Source organism: Mastomys coucha, unplaced genomic scaffold (assembly GCF_008632895.1).
Source record: "Mastomys coucha isolate ucsf_1 unplaced genomic scaffold, UCSF_Mcou_1 pScaffold20, whole genome shotgun sequence".
Lineage (NCBI taxonomy): Eukaryota > Metazoa > Chordata > Mammalia > Rodentia > Muridae > Mastomys > Mastomys coucha.
The window spans coordinates 107,322,342-107,342,462 of NW_022196903.1; the positions used below are offsets into that span (position 1 = coordinate 107,322,342).

The 20,121-nt window shown below is 47.9% G+C and overlaps 1 protein-coding gene across 1 annotated transcript in view; it reads left to right on the forward strand.

Moving 5' to 3' along the window:
- Nucleotides 1–4,237: 4,237 nt before the first annotated feature.
- The window catches only part of Slc6a11 (solute carrier family 6 member 11), a 118,476-nt gene continuing 102,592 nt past the window's right edge, over nt 4,238–20,121 (forward strand). The window contains exons 1-4 of the mRNA XM_031382962.1: nt 4,238–4,541; nt 7,794–7,928; nt 8,050–8,190; nt 11,812–11,902. Of these exons, the coding sequence (XP_031238822.1) occupies nt 4,298–4,541; nt 7,794–7,928; nt 8,050–8,190; nt 11,812–11,902 (611 nt within the window). The 5' untranslated portion in view covers nt 4,238–4,297. The remainder of the gene's footprint in view (nt 4,542–7,793; nt 7,929–8,049; nt 8,191–11,811; nt 11,903–20,121) is intronic.

The window sequence follows — 20,121 nt, forward strand, 5'->3', positions numbered from 1 at the left end:
CAGCTCATTGACTATTCTAGGGTTGTAAGTCATGAGGCTGGAGGCTGACAGATGGCATTGCTGGTAGTTGGGATCTAACCTGGGTTTGGTTATAGCTTTGGGATGATTGTGGGATGGGGCCTCTCTTAGGTCCGGGTTTGTCTTGGATACCTCAGTTAGGACAGGATTTGTTTTCTTCCTGAGTCTCCTGACTGAGGAGGAAGCCGGTTCCCATGGCACTGATAGAAAGGCAAGGCAGTGAAGCTTAGAACCAGCGTCAAAGCAAGCCCATGGTGGGATCCTTCGGCTGTGAGGCTTCTGCAAAGACATCTAGAAAATTTCATGGCTACAGGGAAGGGAGAGAAACCGGAGCTCACTCCTAATGCAAATATATTAGGAAAGCAGCTGTTAGTATCAACAGGGTTTTACAGAAGACTGTGAGCTCAGGCTATGTGCTTGGGAAATTCTATCCCAGACTCTTGAGGCTGAGGAGTTAGTTGCTTTAGGGGATTTCTGCATTGTTGATGACAGCCTAGAGTCCACATCTGCACCTCCTGATGCAGATTATCCCGTCAGTGGGTGTAGGAAGGTCACTCTGGTTTCAGAATCTTTGCTGCCACATCTCTTTGGTCCTGTAGCTCCTGGCTTCAGAGCTGCATACACATTCAAGTCCTGATCATTTCCCAAGGATCCTGGTGTCTCAGGTCTCAATGTGGGGAGCTGTGAGCATAGGAGAAGTTGGGGCAACATTAGCTCTCCCCAGATGGGATGCTGCTGTGCGTGAACACAGAGGTGTCCAACATTTCCCCTTGCCTCTTGAACCCAATCTTAGGTCAAGCCCTTGTGGACAGGAGACTCTCATTATGACTCCACTTCGCCCCCTCTCCCCACTAAGCTACCAACCACACCTGACTAAATCTAGTGATTTAGGTAGCCTCTTAATTGTCCCCAATCCTCTCTTGACTCTGTGTTAACAGTAATCTTTTCACCATGCAAATACACTCTCTTGTCACCCACCCCCATTGTCCACTCCCCTCCCAGCTGCTGAAATGGCACATCTTGTGCCACACTGCATGCCAACAGTAATAGCTTATGTTGACTGGTCAATTCACCAGGATCTAGAAACACCCAGGAGACAAGCTTCCAGGGCCTCCCTGTGAGAGGTTTTCTAGACCAGGCTAGGGTAGGAAGGCTTTCTTATCTGTGAGTCCTGAGGGGACAGTAAGGATAAATCAAGCTGAGCACCGACCCTGTCTCTCTGCTTCCTGACTTCCCTTGCCACGTGACCAGTTTTGCCTCACACTCTGCCTTCTTGATTTCCCCACCGTGGAGGATTGTACCTTCAAAATGTGAGCCAAAATATCACTTTGAATGGATATTTTGTCACGGCGATGAGAAAAGGATCCGCTCAGAGGACTCAGTCCCTGCAGCTAACCCTGCTGAGCCCCACGGGAGGGGAAGTGCTTCGTGTCTTTAGTTTTGAAGGCATTTTTTTTCAGGGCCCTAGGGTAACAAGCTCATTCTCCATCATGAAGACACTGGAATAAATCTCTAACTTTGGATGCTGTTGTTCAAAGAACAGATTGAATCCTTGTTACCACATGCTACTGGATGCAAAGAGTCGAGCTGAAATGGATTTCTGGCTTAACTGTTATTTTCTACAAGGTACCAGTGATTGCCAGAGAGAAAGGAACTATTGGTCTTAGCCTGTGAGAAACTTAACTTTGAGCTAAAAGGGAATTCTGGAAGTTCAGAAGGCCAGAGAAGTTGACGTCAAGGTCAACAGGAAGGAAGAGCCATTGAAGGCTGTCAGCAAGAACAAGATACTGCGGCCTTCCTCTTCCTCATCTTCCTCCTCACATAGCCACTGTTCAGAAACAAGCCAAGACCTGTCATCCTCAAGTCACCCCGAGGTAAGGAGGAATGTGAACCCATTGGACAGGTGGAGCCTGAAGCAACGACGTGACAGGAGTTTGGGTTTCTGTTGCTGTGTCAAATGCCATGGCAGAGTGCAACTTGGGCAGGAAAGGTTGCATTTCATCGTACAGTTTACTGTCCTTCGCTGAGGGAAGCTGGGCAGGAACTCAAGGCAGGAACTGAAGCAGAAGCCACAGAGCTTACTGGCTTACTCAGTCTGCTTTCTTATCCAATTCAGGACCACCAGTCCAGGGGTGGCACTGCCCAACAGTGAGCCGGACCTTCTTACCTCAATCATCAATGAAGAAAATGTACCACAGGCTTGCCCACAGGGCATTCTGCTGTAGATATCATCTCATTTGAAGTTCCCTCTTCCCAAATGACCCTGGCTTATGTCCAACTGACAAAAATCACAGCCAGCAGAGACTAGGCATGAAGTCAGACCTTCCCCTAAGCAACCTGCAGGAACTTAGCTTTCTATATCTGGATAGAGGGATAAGGGAACCATCAGTTTAGTGGTTTGAAGCCTGGGAATGGGCAGATCAGAACAAGCAATCAGGACTATGGGGGTAAGGAGGTGGTGGCACAAAAAACCACGTGAGTGGGAACTTCAGGGAAGGGCAAGGTGCCCAAATCCACATAGAGCTCCGACAGGCTGTGGGTAGAGAAACCCAAGAACCAGTATTTGCAGCCTGGTCCTCAGGGACTAATCCAGCACTCCACTTACTCTTTTAAGAAATGTTGTAAACCTGGGAGAAGGACATCTAGGTTGTGTCTAAGGGCACAGGACAGGGACCCAGGCAACCTAGGGAGTCTTCTCTGGAGCTATGCAGAAGCGTGGGCCTGCCTATATCTGCACTGGCATCAGCCTCTCCTTCATCCTTCTGTCAGCCAGTCAGCGTTTCAGTGCTGTAGCAAATAGCTCAAAGGACCAGCTTATAACATAGCTCTGGCACTGGCTTCTCAAGGCCCCTGAGCTTTGGCCTCAGGCTGAATTGTGTCATAGGGGCAGAGAAGGCTTACCTCAGGATGACAGAAGAAACAAACCTGAGGACAGTGGGCTCCCACATCCCTGGCAAACGCATGCCCCCAATAACCTGAAGACCCTCCTTTAAGGCTCCGCCTCTTAAAGGTCCCATGGTCATGGGTACCACAGACAGGGCCAGCTGTCAACTCACAAGTGTCATCCAAACCAAAACAACTCCATCTTTATCCACACCCCTGACTTCTTCAGCTTGGTCCTAGGGGCTGAAATCCAGGGCTCAGCACATACTCAGCAAGTACTACTATTTTACTTAGCTATATCCTTGGCCTTATTGTCTACAAATGCTTTCTTTCTAAGTACATGTTGTATAGCATGTTTTGCTAAGTTCTCTGCCATTATCGTATACAATATCTTGTATGCTGCTCGTACAACCGAAAGGAGGGACATATTGAGCCAGATGTGCCCATGTATGTCTGCATACTACATGGTGCCTGGTCATTGACTGTCTCTACGGTAGTAGGAAAACGTTATCTGCGTCTTGTCATTTAACCTTTCACCCAAACCAACCTACAAACCAAACAACCCATGAACAATACTAACCTAAGAAGGCGATGATGGAAGCATCTTTTGCCAACAGCAAACTGAAAAACTGCGGTATCAGGAGCCGGGCCAAAGTCACACAACTCACACAGGTGAAGCAGGACTTTCAGCTTTGATTTGCCTGCTCCTGCCTCTGGATGTCCGTACTCAATGCCACAATGTTGAGACTCACATGTGTGTCGATTGGGGGCCACGGGTGGAATGAGACCTCCAGGGTAGAGAGTACCGGGCACGGGGTTGGAGTTAAGACACAGTTACCATCACCTGGGAGCTTCAGAAGGACTTTTCATCTCATGCTCCAGATGTACTCTCACCAGGCCCCTGCAATTGAACCCTCCCCACACAGCTGTTTGAGCTTCAAAAGTTAGAGCTGCCCATCTCCTTCTGAATAGAGATGGGAAGACTGAGGCCCAAGCTTTGAAAGGTCACAGAGAAGGGGTTAGAAGTTCAGGTGCTGCACTCATAGCCCACTTGGGCCTGGTTAGAGGGCTCTGCACTCAGAAGCCAGTGAGGCAGGCTGCGGGGCAAACCCTGTTCCCCGAGTTATCCAGGTGCGCGCAAGGTCAAGGTATTTAGGGAGGCACTGGGCGCACAAGGTCAAGTCACGGGGACTTGCAGCAGCACCCCTACCATCCCGGGGTTCAAGCGGGCAGGAGGTGGCCTGGGCATCGCGTCCCCGTCCCGTGCGGTCCGGCCCGGACGGCTCCCTCGGCTCCACCCCCGGCTCCCCCGCCCGCCGCTCAAGCCTCTCAAAAGCCCGGGCGCCCGGGGCGGCGGCGCAGAGCCGGGGCCGGCGCACGAGGCGGCAGGGCGGCCATGACTGCGGAGCAAGCGCTGCCCCTGGGCAACGGGAAGGCGGCCGAAGAGGCGCGGGGGTCCGAGACGCTGGGCGGCGGCGGCGGCGGGGGCGCGGCGGGGACGCGCGAGGCGCGCGACAAGGCTGTCCACGAGCGCGGCCACTGGAACAACAAGGTGGAGTTCGTGTTGAGCGTAGCGGGAGAGATCATCGGGCTGGGCAACGTGTGGCGTTTCCCCTACCTGTGCTACAAGAACGGCGGAGGTGAGCGCGGCGGGCATAGCGGGGACGCGGGGCGACACCTGGGGTGGGGTGACACCTCTCGTGCAGGGCCCCAATACCCCCCTCCCAGTCCCCAGGAGCTGAGGTACTGAGCGGGGCCCACCTGTTTCTCTGCGCCTGCGTGCACGGAGCCCGCTTCGCACCTGAGCGTGCCACCACCTGCCACCTGCCACCTGCCACCTGGCCCAGAGCAGCGTCTGTCACCTGCGTGAGGGACAGACCTGGTCCAGGAGCTCTGCTTTCAGGCAACTCGCGCGCCGGAGTTTTAGGCAGAAACCTGTTCTTTCGCCTCGGAGACTCCCTGTCCTCACGGGAAAAGACTGATCCGAGCAATCTTTTTAGAGGTCACCGAAGTGCCAGCAGTAGGGGCCCAGCGTTAGCCATGTCTTGTGATTTTTTAAATTGCCTCCCAGTCACCTGGGAAGGCAGTGCTTTTACGGATCTCAAAGATGATGAGACTTGAGCGTCTAAGAAGCTCTAGGTTTTACTACTGCTGAGGGCGGGTGAGATTCAGAATCCTAAGGCAGGATCGAGCTGACCCTGGGGAGAACTTCTGGACGGGCTTTGCTGCACGCACCCCTCTGTAGTGTTTTAAATCTGCTCTCCAGGCCCTTTCTAGGGAAAGTATTTTAGGCCTCTCTGGAGGAAAAACTGGCATCAAGCAGTTTCTTTTACTGGGCTCAGACTCACCCACAACTGCAACCACGCTGATGTGAGTGAGACTGGGGAAGACCATAGTTCCTTCCAAAGACATCATCACACAGTGCCATTGGGAAGAACTGAAGCTGTGGTCCCCAGCTCTCACAGCTCAGAGTGGTACCCAGACCCCCCCCCCACACCCTCCCCAAACTCCCACACCCCTCCTATCACAGTAGGATAGCAGAGTGTTGAGGGGTCCCGTTAAAACCTGTGGTGGCACAGTTCCTCTCAGAGAGGGCCCGTGTTGGCATTTCCCCTCCTCCCTGTGCTACCCCTGATATTCAAGAAAAATCTTCAAACTCTAAAAAAAGGTAACAGAGAAGTTGGTTGGCAGGGACAGTGCAGGGCTTCCTGTACAAACAGCTGAGGGGCCTGCGAACCACACTGCCTGGCTCAGGCCCTTTCTTTGGGGACATTCACCCTGAAGGCACAGGCTGCTCCAGGCCTGCCCTGCACTGGTAATGAAGTGGCCAGTGGTGTCCGTGGCTTGGCAAGGGGAGACAGCTGGCTGCAGACTTAGAGACCCAAAATGCACCCTGGGCCTTTAGGCAGGCCCTGCCTCCCTGTGCGGTCGGAGCCTTTAGGAGCTACCTTGTTTGCGTAGGAAAAGCCATACCTTTAGGGCAGTTGGGGTGGAAACTACTTTAACATCTTTATATTCATCTAGGAAATGCTAGGCCTAAACAAGGCTTGCTCTGCAAAGTAGAAAATGAAGATAAATTGGGTAAATCAGAACTTCTGTTCCAAATTGTTTTTATGGTTGTAGCGAGTAAAGTTGAGACTTGACTCATTGTTGGTTGTTTGCTCTCTGATTCGACAGAAGCCTGCATCCGTGCAGACATCCCAGCTTGGTCAATTTAGTTATTTTAAGAATTACAGTAGTAGCTTTGTGAGTACACCGGCCAGCTGGCTTTTCCCCCAGTGTCATCTGTTGGGTTCTCAGAGGCTCACAGGTGAATTACAAGCTCTTAAGGGAACCCACTTCAGCTTTTTAATCAAATAGCTTTGGAGTCAGGCCTCAGACACCATTCATTCTGTCATACAAGTTTCTGCCTTCAATCTAGCTGGGCTGTGGTTTCCTCTAAAAATAATGTGTCCACAGGCCAGACCTAGTAGATCCCCACAATAACTGAAAGTATCAGGGTACAATCTTAAATTAGTTCTTTGCCCAGAGAAGATTTAAGACCCTTTCAAGCCTAGTAGATAGGTCCACACTATCAGGATTCATCAAGATCATTGCTGTTAATCCAGTGGGTGAAGAGGCTTCATTTAGCAAAAGCAATTTCAGGTAAAGATTCCATTCGTAATATCAGATGGAGAATACTGTGTTTTCATGCTTTGTTATTAGATGAGAGAAAGAAAATGAGGGATGGGGGGGCTTCCCCATCTGTGCCTAGGAGCAAGGCTAACTTCATTTATTTTTGTAGAAAGGCCCAGGCTATGGGCATTGTTATTAGGGCAGTTCTTACCCAGGCTGACCCTAAGCCAGCTTTGAAGGGGGGATTCTTGCTACAAATTTCTTAGGGCTCAGAGCCATACTTGGGTCATACGTGCAGGGACATTTAACCCTTGGAAGACTGGTGGTTCTCATTGAATGATTCTCTGAAAAGTTTTTTTTTTTCTTCTTCTTCATGAGAAAAATCTTTTCCAGGGATTCTACAAGAAAATGATGAGGGGTTGTCTCCTTTGCTCACCCCCTTGAGATTAGTTTGGAGTTGAGAAGGGAACACCACACAGGATGGGGACAAGCTTAGTCTGTGCTGGATGGTGGGATGGGGACTGGAGAGATGACTCAGCTGGTACAATGTTTTCTCTTCAGGCATGAAGGTTGGGTTTGAGTCCTCAGCGCCCACATAAAAAGCCACATGTGGTAATACACACCTGCCTTCTAGCACCAGGGAGGTAGAGACAGGAGGGTACCTGGAGCTCACTGGCAAGCCAGTCTAGCAACACACACACACACACACACACACACACACACACACACACACACACGAAAGGAATTAATCAACAAAACACTTTTTTTCCTAAGCATCCTTATTTTAGTCACTCAGCCATTGTGGGAAAAGGTCAATAGCATTAATTATTAAAACTCATTTGAGCCAGGCGGTGGTGGTGGTGGTGGTGGTGGTGGTGCACACCTTTAATCCCCGCACTTGGGAGGCAGAGGCAGGCAGATTTCTGAGTTTGAGGCCAGCCTGGTCTACAAAGTGAATTCCAGGAGAGCCATGGCTACACAGAGAAACCCTGTCTCAAAAAAACCAACCAACCAACCAAACAAACAAACAAACAAACCTCATTTTACAGCTGGAGAAGTCGAGGCCTAGAGATAGAAGGGAGAATTGCTTAAGATAAAAGGTGGCAGAGGGCACAAAACCCCCTTCCATGTTTTCTGGCTCTGACCTTTCCAGCCAAATTGGAATTCCAGCTGGAAGAGAACAGTGTGCTGCCCTGGGGTAGATGCCCATGAAATAGGACTGGTGCCACTGGAGAAAAACGGGGCAGTTTCTATATCACCCCTCTGCACTCTTACAGGGGCATTCCTGATTCCATACGTGGTGTTTTTTATCTGCTGTGGAATCCCTGTCTTCTTTCTGGAAACGGCCCTGGGACAGTTCACAAGCGAGGGCGGCATCACGTGCTGGAGGAGAGTCTGCCCTTTATTTGAAGGTAAGCGTTGACTTCATGAGCAAAGCAAAGTTTGCCTCATTGATGCCAAGGTGCCAGGAGCCACCAAAGGCTGTTTCAAAGGACAGAGGCCCCAGCTGCCCTTTTCCGTTGCTCCTCACAGGCATTGGTTACGCAACCCAGGTGATCGAGGCACACCTCAATGTCTACTACATCATCATCCTGGCGTGGGCCATCTTCTACCTAAGCAATTGCTTCACCACGGAGCTCCCCTGGGCCACCTGTGGGCACGAGTGGAATACAGGTATGGTCTCCAGACTGGGCCTCTCCTGGTCCTGTGGAGGGATCTGGGGTTGGTGGTATGCCACGAGTTCAGTTTCCTGGTAGTGGCCTCTGGAACAATGGTCATCTGACCAGAGTATATTGAGCAGTTAGAGATAAGGCAGAGCCCTGGGGACAGAGTTAAGGTATGACCAAGAGCTGGACTGCGATTTGAAGATAGGAGTCCTCTAGTCCTGCCTCTCTGAGTTGCTCATCTTCCATCATAAGATGGAGGTGTTAGATTAAGTTAAGGGCAGTTAAGATGATTGCATTTATAATAATGAGCACAAATTTGAAAAGGGAATTTGGTTGCCAGAGTTTGAAAGTCAGAAGACATTGTGTGGGAACCTCGATTTCCAGCTTCTCTCATTTAAAAGATCTCTTTATTCTTTTATATATGTGTGTGAGTGTTTGCTTGTGTGTGACCATATTCATGCAGTATCTATGGATGCCAGAGGGGGGTGTCATATCCACCAGGACCAGAGTTACAGATGGTTATGAAGCACCGTGTGGGTGCTGGGACTTGAACCTAGGTCCTCTGGAAGAATAGCCAGTGCTACTAAATGCTGAGCCAACTCTTAAGCCCCCCTAACTTCTCTTTAAACACTAAATCTCTGGCAATCTCCCTACTGGACAGCAAGTGCCACAACCATGACTGGGAAGCGGCAAATGTTTACAGGTGACACAGTTGCTAGCACCACACCCAAGGTACTTGGGTTGTTTACTTGTTCAAACAAGCTAAATGTTTGAAGGAAGCTACATTCCCTACACATACATACACAGTGGGAAATCTTGTAGGTCATCTTTGACTTAGATGCAATCTGCCATCCTATCAGGACTTCTTTGACAGTCTAGAGAGGAGAACAACTGTCCCGCCCCTTTCTGAGATTTCTGTGCTCACAACAGGCATTACCAATGGATTGTAGCACTCTTTCTTTCTGAGATAAGTCTCTGAGCCCTGTGCTCCCTTTTGACTGGAATTGGGACACATACTTTGACCTATCTATCTATGTTAGTGTCTATGGTTAATTATGTCTGGGAGGAACCTATCACCCTGAGAGCTAAGATACAGTGAGCCTGGATACTGTACTGATCACCGAGAGAAGCAGCAGCCATGTTAGGTCAAGAGAGCACAGCAGTCTAGTTTTTTCTAGGTCTTTGTGTCTTTGCCTCACCTGCCTTCCAGTCCTTTCTATGACAGTTGTTGTCAACTCTCTTCAGGCCCGGGGTTCAGTCAGCCTGCCTTTGGCAAGGGACCTCTTGAAGATGTTTATCAAACTAAAATTCGGGGTTGCATTCTTGGATTCCTGATCATTAGTGTGTTAAGGAAACTACAAACTTGTACATGCCCCGAATCTCTATTGTAGCCACTGCCATTGACAGCTCTTGGGAGATTCTGTGGTTTGAATCTATGTTGGAATTTCTCAAGATTTAATTTTTAAATCATGTATCAACAAGATATATGGGGCTCAGTGGCTCGACAATTGCTTAGCATGCATAAGGTCCTGGGTTCCATCCCCAGCATTGAAAAGGGACAGAAAAAAGGACAGACAGACAAGTTGGAATGAGTTGAGGCTGAGCCATGCTGTAAGGGGGAAGGTCTTGCAGAAGACTGAGCTGGGAAAATATAGAGGGATGTGCAGGCTAATTTCACAGACCCTGCCTCTTTGCTGTTCATCCGCTTTTCTATTAGAAAAGCAGTTTATTATCACCACATAGAATTATTCTGCACATTATGGGAGGTTATGGTATTGTTTAACCTTGTGTCAGTTCCCCAGTTGAGTTGGTATTTCATTTATGTTAGTTAATTCATTCACCTTTAGGATAGAGTCTCATGTAGCCCAGGATGGACCTGGAGTTCCTGGTCCTCTTGCCTCCATTGCCCAGGTGCTGGGATTACAAGTGTGCACAGGGCAGCTTTAACTTGTGTTATATTTGATCTTAGATCAAAGGCTGAGAAGCAGTTTATAACCACTGTTTATTTTTATATAATCAATTTTAATGCAAATGACAAGTCAATTTTGAATAGTCAAGGGAGTATGTGTGTGTCTGCCTGCCTATCTGTCTTGTTATGGTCTGTTAGGGTTTAATTTGCTAGCATTGAGACATGGACTTTCTCTGTGGCCCAGTCTGGCATCCATCTCTCCCTCAGCATTGGCCTCCCAAGTGTTAGGACTTCAGGTGTGACTACCACATCCAACAATTTCTTTTTCTTCGTAGGGAAGATATTTAGCAGCACCCTATTTTAGAGTCTGATAAAAGCCAAGGACACCATCATTGCAGAAACAGGCCGAGGTATATCCAGTCAGTCTGCTGACACGTTGGGTTCTAGACTCCAGTGTAGATTCTCTGGGCACCCAGACCCAACAGCTTTCAGCACAAGCTAGCAGTAGTCAAGAGGAATGAGAATGACATAGACAGCTGAGCCATCTATCCCCAGTGGAGCCCAGACTTTCCTGGCTTGTGATTCCCTTTCTATAGAGCCCATGACATCATCACTTGCTGTACCTAATATGATCCTGCCTGAATGGCAGATACAACTGGGGGTTCATCTGAGTGAGAAAGCACTTCCAGATGTAGCAGCACCTATTCCTCACTGGATCTGAATGAATGTGTAGGTCTTAAGGCAGCTATGTAGGAGACTGCTCTAGAGAGCCTGCAGCCCAGTGGCTCACGAAGCTATGTCTGCAGGTGCAAGGTCCATGGTGGCTGGCAGGCTCCAAATCAACAGCAGGCGGCAATAGAACCCTGGGTGGAGTTATTCTTGTTTCTGTCTTTACCAGGCTGGAGGCCTATAGAGGCGGGGGAGGGTTACCTGGGGGCCTCAGCTATTCTCTATCCTTGGATTCTTTCTTTTCGTAGTCAAGAAAGTTAGAGAAGGTGACTCCTTGGAGGGTCTTGGGATCCTCATTTACTTAGAATTCAGGAGAGGGAGGTCAAGGAAGGCTTTCTGAAGAAGGAGGCAGCTCAGGATTGCTCTGGACCTGGACACTAGTATGTTTCTGATGATGCAGATTCCCTTGGTGGTTAAATTTTGATGAGTTTGTTCAATAACCAACTTTTTTGACTCATTGGAGTGAGGGAGGGAATAAGAGATCACCGGTCTCTTCTGTGTGTGTTTCTACTTGTTCATCCAGCCCTCAGCTCTTCAAGAGACTGCTTCAGAACATGTACCTCTTGCTACATGAATGGGAATCCCAGCTCCATCAGAGCCCCTGGGGATGTCTATTCTATTCTGTTCTTTCCAGCGAGGGCACTAGGCACTAGAGACCAATGCCATGGATGGGGGCTAAGGAAAGAAAAACAAGAAAGAGTAGAAGATTGTGTGTGTGTGTGTGTGTGTGTTTTGAGGGGGGGTGAGATCTGGGGGAGCATGCAGTGAGATTCTGGATGGGAACAGAGTGAGGCTTTGCTCCCATGACATCCTCCTCCTGTTAGGACCAGAGCAGGCCACCAGGGAAGCTGTTGTCAAAGCATGGATTCACCTGTGTGTACAAACCCCTGTTTGCCAACACCACCTGGCTGCGCCAACAGCTCTATGTGCTCCCTGGGTTTGGCCCTATGAAGGTTAATTTCCTATGTGTTTTGTCTTGTTCCCACTCAGAGAAATGTGTGGAGTTCCAGAAGCTGAACTTCAGCAACTACAGTCATGTGTCCCTGCAGAACGCCACCTCCCCGGTCATGGAGTTCTGGGAGTAAGTGACGGATCAGCTGGTCTTGTCCTCATCCCTGCCTTCCCATCTCCTCCCACCTCCACCCTGCTCCTGGAAAAGCCTAGGCCCAACTCCCTCCACTCTACGATTCTTGGCTCCTGTGGCCATCAGACTGCTGTAGAAGCAAGCATGTGTGTGGGTTTTTCTAGGGAGTCCCCATAGGAGCAGCTGAGAGGAACGCATTCTGGTTCTTTGAAAACATGTCAGCATGCCTGCTTACTAGGGCAGGAAGTGCTTGGTAAAAGGACAGTTTAAAAATTCATTCTGAACAGCAGAGAAGGCAGAGCAAAGCTGGGAGTATATTTAGCGTTAGAAAGCAAAAGTCTCTGGCGGGGCAGGGATGGGGGCTAGCATGCTATCCATACCTGAAGTGTGTGAATGTTTTCAAATGTATTTAAGAAGGATGTGAGAACAGAAGGACCTAGGAGGTTGTGAGCACCTCTTATCCTAGAAGCTAGCACAATGTTATCAGAGTTCTAAAGCACTGGCTTCCTCACAGAGCTGAGGAATACAGTTGTATGTAAGCTGTGCACTAGATATAACCTAGGGGAGCCTAGGGCTGAGGTGCCTTATGGAATGTACTCTGTAGGGGTGGACGATGCACAACCCACAGAATGTATATGGTGGTTCTGATTCCTACTGTGGGAGAGTCCCTCAGCCCAGGTATACAGAGGTGGTTTCTGTGAGTGTTCAAGGCTAGACCAAATGCTCCTTGAGCTTTCTCAGTCTGCAGGGACATGACATCATTGATGAAGTCTCCCCTACTTTGTGGGTAATTATAGTAACATGTGAGGATGAATGGTGGGTTTCTGAGTGATTTTATTTGGTTTTCCATTTGTTCCCTTCCCTCTAGAAGTCTGGCTGAATTTAGATCTCCTGTCCATCTTTATATTTGTTCTGTTTATATGTGTGCCCAGAATAGAACAGACAGTGCCTTACATATTGTATACCTTTCCAGGACAAGTATCCAGATCTTACGTTTTCTTTTTACTATGTTTCTTTTCTCAGTTGTGGTTTTCAGCTGAGTCTATATTGATACAAGGATTCAGACTTCTTCATTCCTACTCCTTCTAGGGTTGTGCTCTATGAATGGTTACTTTGTATTTACAAGTCTTCTTGGTAGGGGTAGACTGTGGTTCATTCCCACATGGTTGAACTAATTGAACTTTCTTGACCATTTTTAGTCTGTAAACCCATCTTAGTTTGCTGTATGCTACTGTAACAAAATGCCTACAGCTGGGTGACTTATAAGGAACAGAGGTTTGTTTCCTACACTTGTTCAACTTGGAAAGTCCAGGGTGAAGAGACTGGTGACTGACAAGAGCTGGCTCCTGCACCATAATCTCATGGCAGAAGGCAAAATGGCAAGAGAGGAGCAAGGGTTCTAAATTCAGCTTTTTCTTAGGACATCCCTGTTGGTCCCATGGTAACCATTCAAATCAGTTCCCATAAGCCACTTTTCAATGCTGTTGCATTGAGATTTCACTCTCCAACTCATACTGTAATGGGGACACATCTAAACCATGGACAAAGATGTAACTGCTGGGTTGTGGGCATGTGTGACATCTATTTTAACAGACAATGCAGAGATTGCTCTAATAGGCATCCTGAATATCCACTTGAAAGAATTTCTGCTGCTTTACTTCCTTTCTTCTTTCCTCCCTTCTTTTTTGTGTGTGGGGGTGTTATTTTATTTTGTGTGGAGGTACTTTGCTTGTTTGTACATCTGTACACCACATGCATGCAGTGCCTGCAGCAGCCAGAAGAGGGTGTCAAATCCCCTGAAGCTAGAGTTACAGATCATTGTGCGCTGCCGTGTGGGTGCTGGGCATCAAACCCAAGAGCAACACTTAGGCCATCTCTCCAGTCCCCAGTGAATACTCACTCCACTTTCTGTGCAGCACTTCATCTGAGCGAGGGGTTTCTGTTTGTTTCACGTTGTTTTCTCCAGACAGGGTCTTGCTATATAACTCTGGTAGGCCTGAAACTTGCTACATAGACAACACTGACTTTGAACTTTCAGCAATCCCCCTGCCTCTCAAATACTTGTATTATAGACCTTTGCCACTGCACTCCAGCCAGATTTTATTTCTCTGAGGTGATGAGTATGAAAATGGTATTTTACCATTTTAAACGTGCCTTTGCCTAACTGCCAGTGAGGTGACTTTGATGCATCTGGAGAATGACAAAGCCTCCTGTTTTTCTCTGGGTTGTGTTTTCTTATTGACAAACATTCTTTATACTTTTCTTTTCCTAATATAATTTTCTTCGCTGTAGGATCTTTTTCTGAGTGTGCAGCTTTTCTTTCTTAAGGTGTACAATTTTCCATTTTACTGATTTTCCATTTTACTGATGCTGTGTGTTTCAGTTTCTTCTTTGTGGCCGGCACAGTTGACCTCTTATTTAGGATGCCTTTCCTCCCCCAAAGTTGTATGAACAGTTTTCCTGTATTTTCTCTTGAGAGTATTAAAGTAGAGATTTTCTAGCATTTAGAAACACCATGCATATGTGATATAAGGTAGAAATGTAGCTTTTGTTTTTATGTGACAGTTGGGTTTCTCCAGCAGCTGCTACCCACTTGTCACCCCATCTCAGCAGCTTTGCAGTGTCTTCTCATCTACACATCTAGGCTCTCCTAATAGCACAGGTCTGTTTTGGCGTTCTTTGCCCATCTAGTTGATCTTTTTGTCTGTATGGGTGTCACCCTGTGCTGCTGTTATGATCCTTGACCTGGTCTTGTTTGTTCATTTCTAAAATGATCCTTCTGTTCCAAACACATTTTAGAATCGACTTGCTTAGCCTAAGCACCAAGAAATAAATGAAAACAACTTTGTTTCATTTGTGGAGATTTGGGGTGGAGGTCTATTGACCCATTAGCTTAATTTGAAGGAAGTCATCTTTCTTGGATTGAACTTTCAGTTTGTGAACATGGTTGAGCTGGCTCTTCATTTACTGGGGCCTTTTAGATGCCTTTAACTGTGGCCTTGGAGCAGTTAGCATCCAAATGAATGGCATTTGCCAAGCCAGTCAGTCTCAAGAGGAGACTCTGAAAGGTATGAACTAGGGAGGAGGCTTTGGTTCTAGGTGGCACAGCAAAGTTTTTTTTTTTCCAGCCACACTGAGTTAGGGTTCCCTTGAGAAATGTACAGGAGCTTATTCTGGTCACAAAAGGTGAAAGATATATGTGTGTGTGTGTGTGTGTGTATATACCCTACACACACACACACACACACACACACACACACACATATATATATATATATATATATATATATGTACATATACCCTATATATGTATATATGTATATATGTGTATATATACATATACCTGAGAGATATATGTATATATGTGTGTGTGTGTATATATCTATCTATCTGTCTGTCTGTCTGTCTATCTATCTATCTATCTATCTATCTATCTATCTATCTATCTCTCCAACCTGAAACAAGACATGATATCTCTATAAGGCAGCATATGTTTTCCCCATAGACCATTCACTCCTTTTGTAACTTACATGTGAATCTTGTGGAGTTTTTTTTAACAAAAAATTTTCATTGTATTTTTATTAATTTTAAGGGGCTATATGCATTCAACAGTACATTGTGGAGGTCAGAAGACAACTTTGGGAATTGGCTCTCTCTACCATGTGGGTCTTGGAGATGGAATTCATGTCTCCAGGGTCAATGGCAGCCATGGAGCTGCCTTGCCAGCACAATTCGCTGTATGTGCAATGTCTTTGCCTACAGCCTGTGCTTTCTGCCAGGCTTGGAAAGGCTCTTGGTGAGTGCTGATAGGATGCATAGGTGGAGGAGGAAGGCAGACAGGTGTACAGTAGAAAACCCTACATGAGAAGGGGCAAGGAGGCCCTAGAGGGAGGCCATCTTTCACAAGTTTCCCATTCATCAGCATCCATCACTTTCAGCACCACTGTACCATGTCTTTGTTTTATGTCAGAATGCCAACCTTTTCCAGCTGCTCACTGCAGATGAATGGGCATGGAAGCATCATGTCTATGTTAGATACGAGGTGCTGCTTGCTGTGTACTGACAACATTTCTTCAGGTGCCTTTTATTAGACCCTAACAATTCGTCTTCTCAGAAGAGGGCTTGGAGCACAGAGACCATATGAGGGTTTACATCAACCTGTGAAGATCTGAGAAAAGACAAGGCACTGGAGGCACGCTGATGGCTGTGCCATTCGTTGGGACCACCATGTATCTTTAATCAACCCAGGTTTTCAATCATCTGATATTTACCTCTTCATAGTGTACCTTGGACGCTGTGAACATTTCTGCCAACCCCATGTTTGAGAATGCTTTGCTAGGACATGGTTCTTTCTTGCTTTGAGCTGAGAGTTGATGCTGGGACTCTGGGAAGAACTTTCTAGTTTTCCACCTGACAGTCCTTGGATGTTGGGCCAGCTTCCCCAGAGCTGTCCCGCCACCATGCTTTCTGGCCTCTTCCTTGTGTGGCCTGTTCAATTTCCCCATTTATTCTCAAGTCCCTGTCATCCACACCAGGGCCACCATGCTTGGTCAAAGCATAGGGTCTGGCTGCCTGCTGCTTCATTCATTCTACAAATGCTTGCCTCTTGCTGTATGTAAGAAAGACACTGTATTCGAGGGAGGCAGTGATGACAAATGCCGATCTCTAATACACAAGTGAAACAAAGCCACAGATGACCATAACATCCATGAGAAGTAGCTGCTTCCCAGCTCATAACTGGTCTGGCTTCATATTGCTGAGAGCAGCCAGCCCAACTCACACTAAACCCATTTAAAATTTTCATTTTCTTTTTCAGAATGTATCTTAAATGACTCACTCAGCCAAGAAGACAAGCCAGACCCTGCATCTGTCCTGGTTCTGACTATGGCAGGGGTTTGTGGGGTAGGACAGCTTGTCTTTCTCATGTCACATTTCAAGATCAGGCCATGGTGGTTTCCCTTAGTTACCATTATGCATCAAGCCCATGTGCTTATCTGCATATGTCTGCATTTCTAAATCTCGAGCCTGCATCCTCTGGTGAGGCTGAGGGACAACAGTAGATGGGCCATGTGTTCACTTTCCTTTCTCAGTCTCCTCTTCTCCCTGCCCCAGAGTTTCATGAACAACCCAGACTCATCATGTGTACAATTACACTCACTCTGCCCACGTGAGGACCATGTCCTAGCACTTACTGTGTGCTGGGCTGCAGCTAGGCTCGGGGGGGGGGGGGTTGCCTCTGTTTTTTTATTCAGGACCCAGCCTTGTCTGTCTGGATTATCTTTATTGCAGGTTTGTTTGTTTCTTTTGTATTTTTAAAAGCCCCACAGATATCTTAATTCATCATCTTTGGGTAGAAATCAAGGCTCAGATAGAACAAACCTGTTCTTACTGTGAGACTGGGTGTCTCCCTTGTTGCCTCTGTCCCTCTTTATTTTATTCTTCCTCCTCCTCTACTTCCTTCCACCTCCTCCTTCCTTCCCTCCTCCTCCCCATCCCTCCTTCCTTCTCCTCCCTCCTCCCTTCCCTTCCTCCCTCCTCTCTCTTCCCTTCTCTTCCTTCCTCCTCCCTCTTCCCTTCTCTTCCTTCCTCCTCCCTCTTCCCTTCTCTTCCTTCCTCTCTTCTCCCTCCTCCCTTTTCCTGCCTCTTCTCTCCTCCCTCCTCCCTCTTCTCTCTTCCCTCCTACCTCTTTACTGGTCTCCCCCCCCACCCATTTTCCTTCTGTCTCCTTTCTTCCTCTTCATTCTCTGCTCCCCTCCTCTCCTTCCCCCATTATCCTCCTCTCTTCCTTTCCTCCTCCAGTTGCTGGCTTTCATCATGGCCCATATGAGCCCTGGCCTGTACCAGGGTCACCCTCCTGGCTTGTCGCCCTCTCCTTGCTTGTGTCTGGTTCTGTGTTTTCACTGAGACTTAATTCAGATGTCAACACCCTCCCAAGCAGCACAGTGGGACGATGCCAACTCCCTCTGCTTTCTCTCTGCAGAGCTCTTTCCTGAAATCCTGTGTCTGTGAACTGGCTCATTCCCCTTCATCTTTGATGTAGTTTAAGCTCCATGCTAGCTCAGCCTGTGCCCTTTGTTCGCTGTTGCTTGCCAGCACATTTGAGGTGCTTTGAAAACATTGTCAAAAATCCATGAATGGAGTAGTGAGTGAATGGATGCATGCTCCCCTGCATAGCCCCTTCCATTTCAGCTGGAAGTTGGACGTGGATAATTCCACCTGGCCATACTGGAGGCACTGACACCTCCCTACACTGAGCCGTGTGGGCAGGACTGCTGCACAGGTAGAATATTTGTGAGCAGCTCTTCTGCCTGTGAAATGGGGACTTGTCAGCATGCCTTGCTGTGACAAAACACCCCAGGTAAAGAGCTCTGAGAAGGAGAAGTGTCTGAGTCTGCTCCTGGTTTCACAAGTCTCAGTCTTTGCTTACTTGGTCCTGTCTGAGTCCATGGTGGCAGAGTGCAGGTGGCTCACATCACAGTGGCTGGGAAGTGGACAGAGATTGGAAGGGGACTGGGTTTCAGTGTCAGTGTCTCACATATGTCTCTGTGTTCTAACCTCCTCCTAGGCTCTCCCTCCTAAGGGTCCCATGGCCTCCCTGTGGTGCCATCGCTAGACATTAAGCCTTTTCAGGGGCATCTAAGATCCAAACCATCAGGCACAGTCTGCCTTACTGTCTTACTGGCCTGTCTGTGTAGCTGTGAGGAGACTTGAGGGACATGAAACCCTGCATGGGCTGTAAGCACACACATAGGTTAGCTCCTGGTTATTGAGTATCCTAGTTAGAATTACTGTTGCTATGATGAAACACCACGATCCAAAGCTAGTTGTAATTGGCTTATACTTCCACATCATAGTCCATTATTGAAGGATGTCAGGACAGGAACTCAAGCAGGGCAGGAACCTGGAAGAGAGAGCTGATGCAGAGGCCAGGGAGGGGTGTCAGTCACTGACTTGCAGAGGCTGTGGAGGGGTGCCAGTCACTGGCTTGCTCCTTATAGCCTTTTCAGACTGCTTTCTTATAACACCCAGGGCTACCAGCTTCGGGCTGGCACCACCCAGAGTGGACCGGACCTTCCTCATCAATTACTAATTAAGAAAACGCCCTACAGCCTTGCCTGCAGCCTTGTCTTATGGAGACCTTCTCTCAACTGTGGCTCCTATCTTAAATGCCCAGTACAGTGAGCCCTAGTGTTTCTTCCGCTCACCTCTGCTGAGGCGATGTAGTGGCTGGGGCATAGCTGACATGGCTTGTACAGCCAGCCTGTGACCTGAAGAAGCCTTCATATCACACTCCTACTTCGGAGACAGAAGGACCCCAGACCATTTCCCTAGGTCAGAACTGAGCACTCTGGTACCATATGTTTCCTGACTGTGTTCTACCCCAACCCATCACCCTGCATGTGGCTGCAGTGTAGATCTCAGTGGAGGCGCTGTGGCCCTGCTGGAGTCATTGTCTTTTCCCCATGAAGGGTGTGCCCCTGGGCAACTTGGATGGCCTCTGGAAGTCTGTTTGAGATCCTCTGAACATAGCTGAATGTGTGACATTAACGTCAAATGAGACAGTGTTTAGAGAACACATAGCTCATGGTATGTGCTCAACAAACAGTTTTACCCTTGTCCAAACTTCTCCTGCGTGTGCTCACATCTGTACCCAAAGACATGAGAAACAGTGGAGGAATCCAGGAAGTGAGAGGGACTGGACTTTCTGAAGTACTTAACAAAAACCTGTGGGATGCTTGCACAGAGCCGAGAAGAGGGAGACTGCCTATCTAGATTGTGGGCCCGGCTTCATGAAGGAGTTGGGGCTGACCAAGCTGGGCTTTAAAGGGTGAATAGAAGTCCATGTGGTTGGTTGTGTGGCTAGAAGGGACTGACAGACAGGAGTACAGGTACTGAGGTCACACGTAGAGCTTATAGATGTGTGGACTTCAGTTGCAATGCTACATAGTGTGTGTGGAGAGAGACTGGGGGTGGTGGGGAAGTACATCTGTTCATATAGAGTAGTTATCCCCTTATCTGCGGTCAGCTGGTCAAAAATGTTAAGTGGAAAATTCTAGAAATAAATCAATTGATATTCTTGTGTTTTAAATTTCACACTGTTCGAAGTAGGAAGATGAATCTTGTACTTCTTTGGGTGAGATGTCATTTGTCCTGCAGTGAGGGGGAGAGAGAAAGAATAGAAGCAGGGGAGGGGAGGGAAAGGGGAGAGGGGGAGG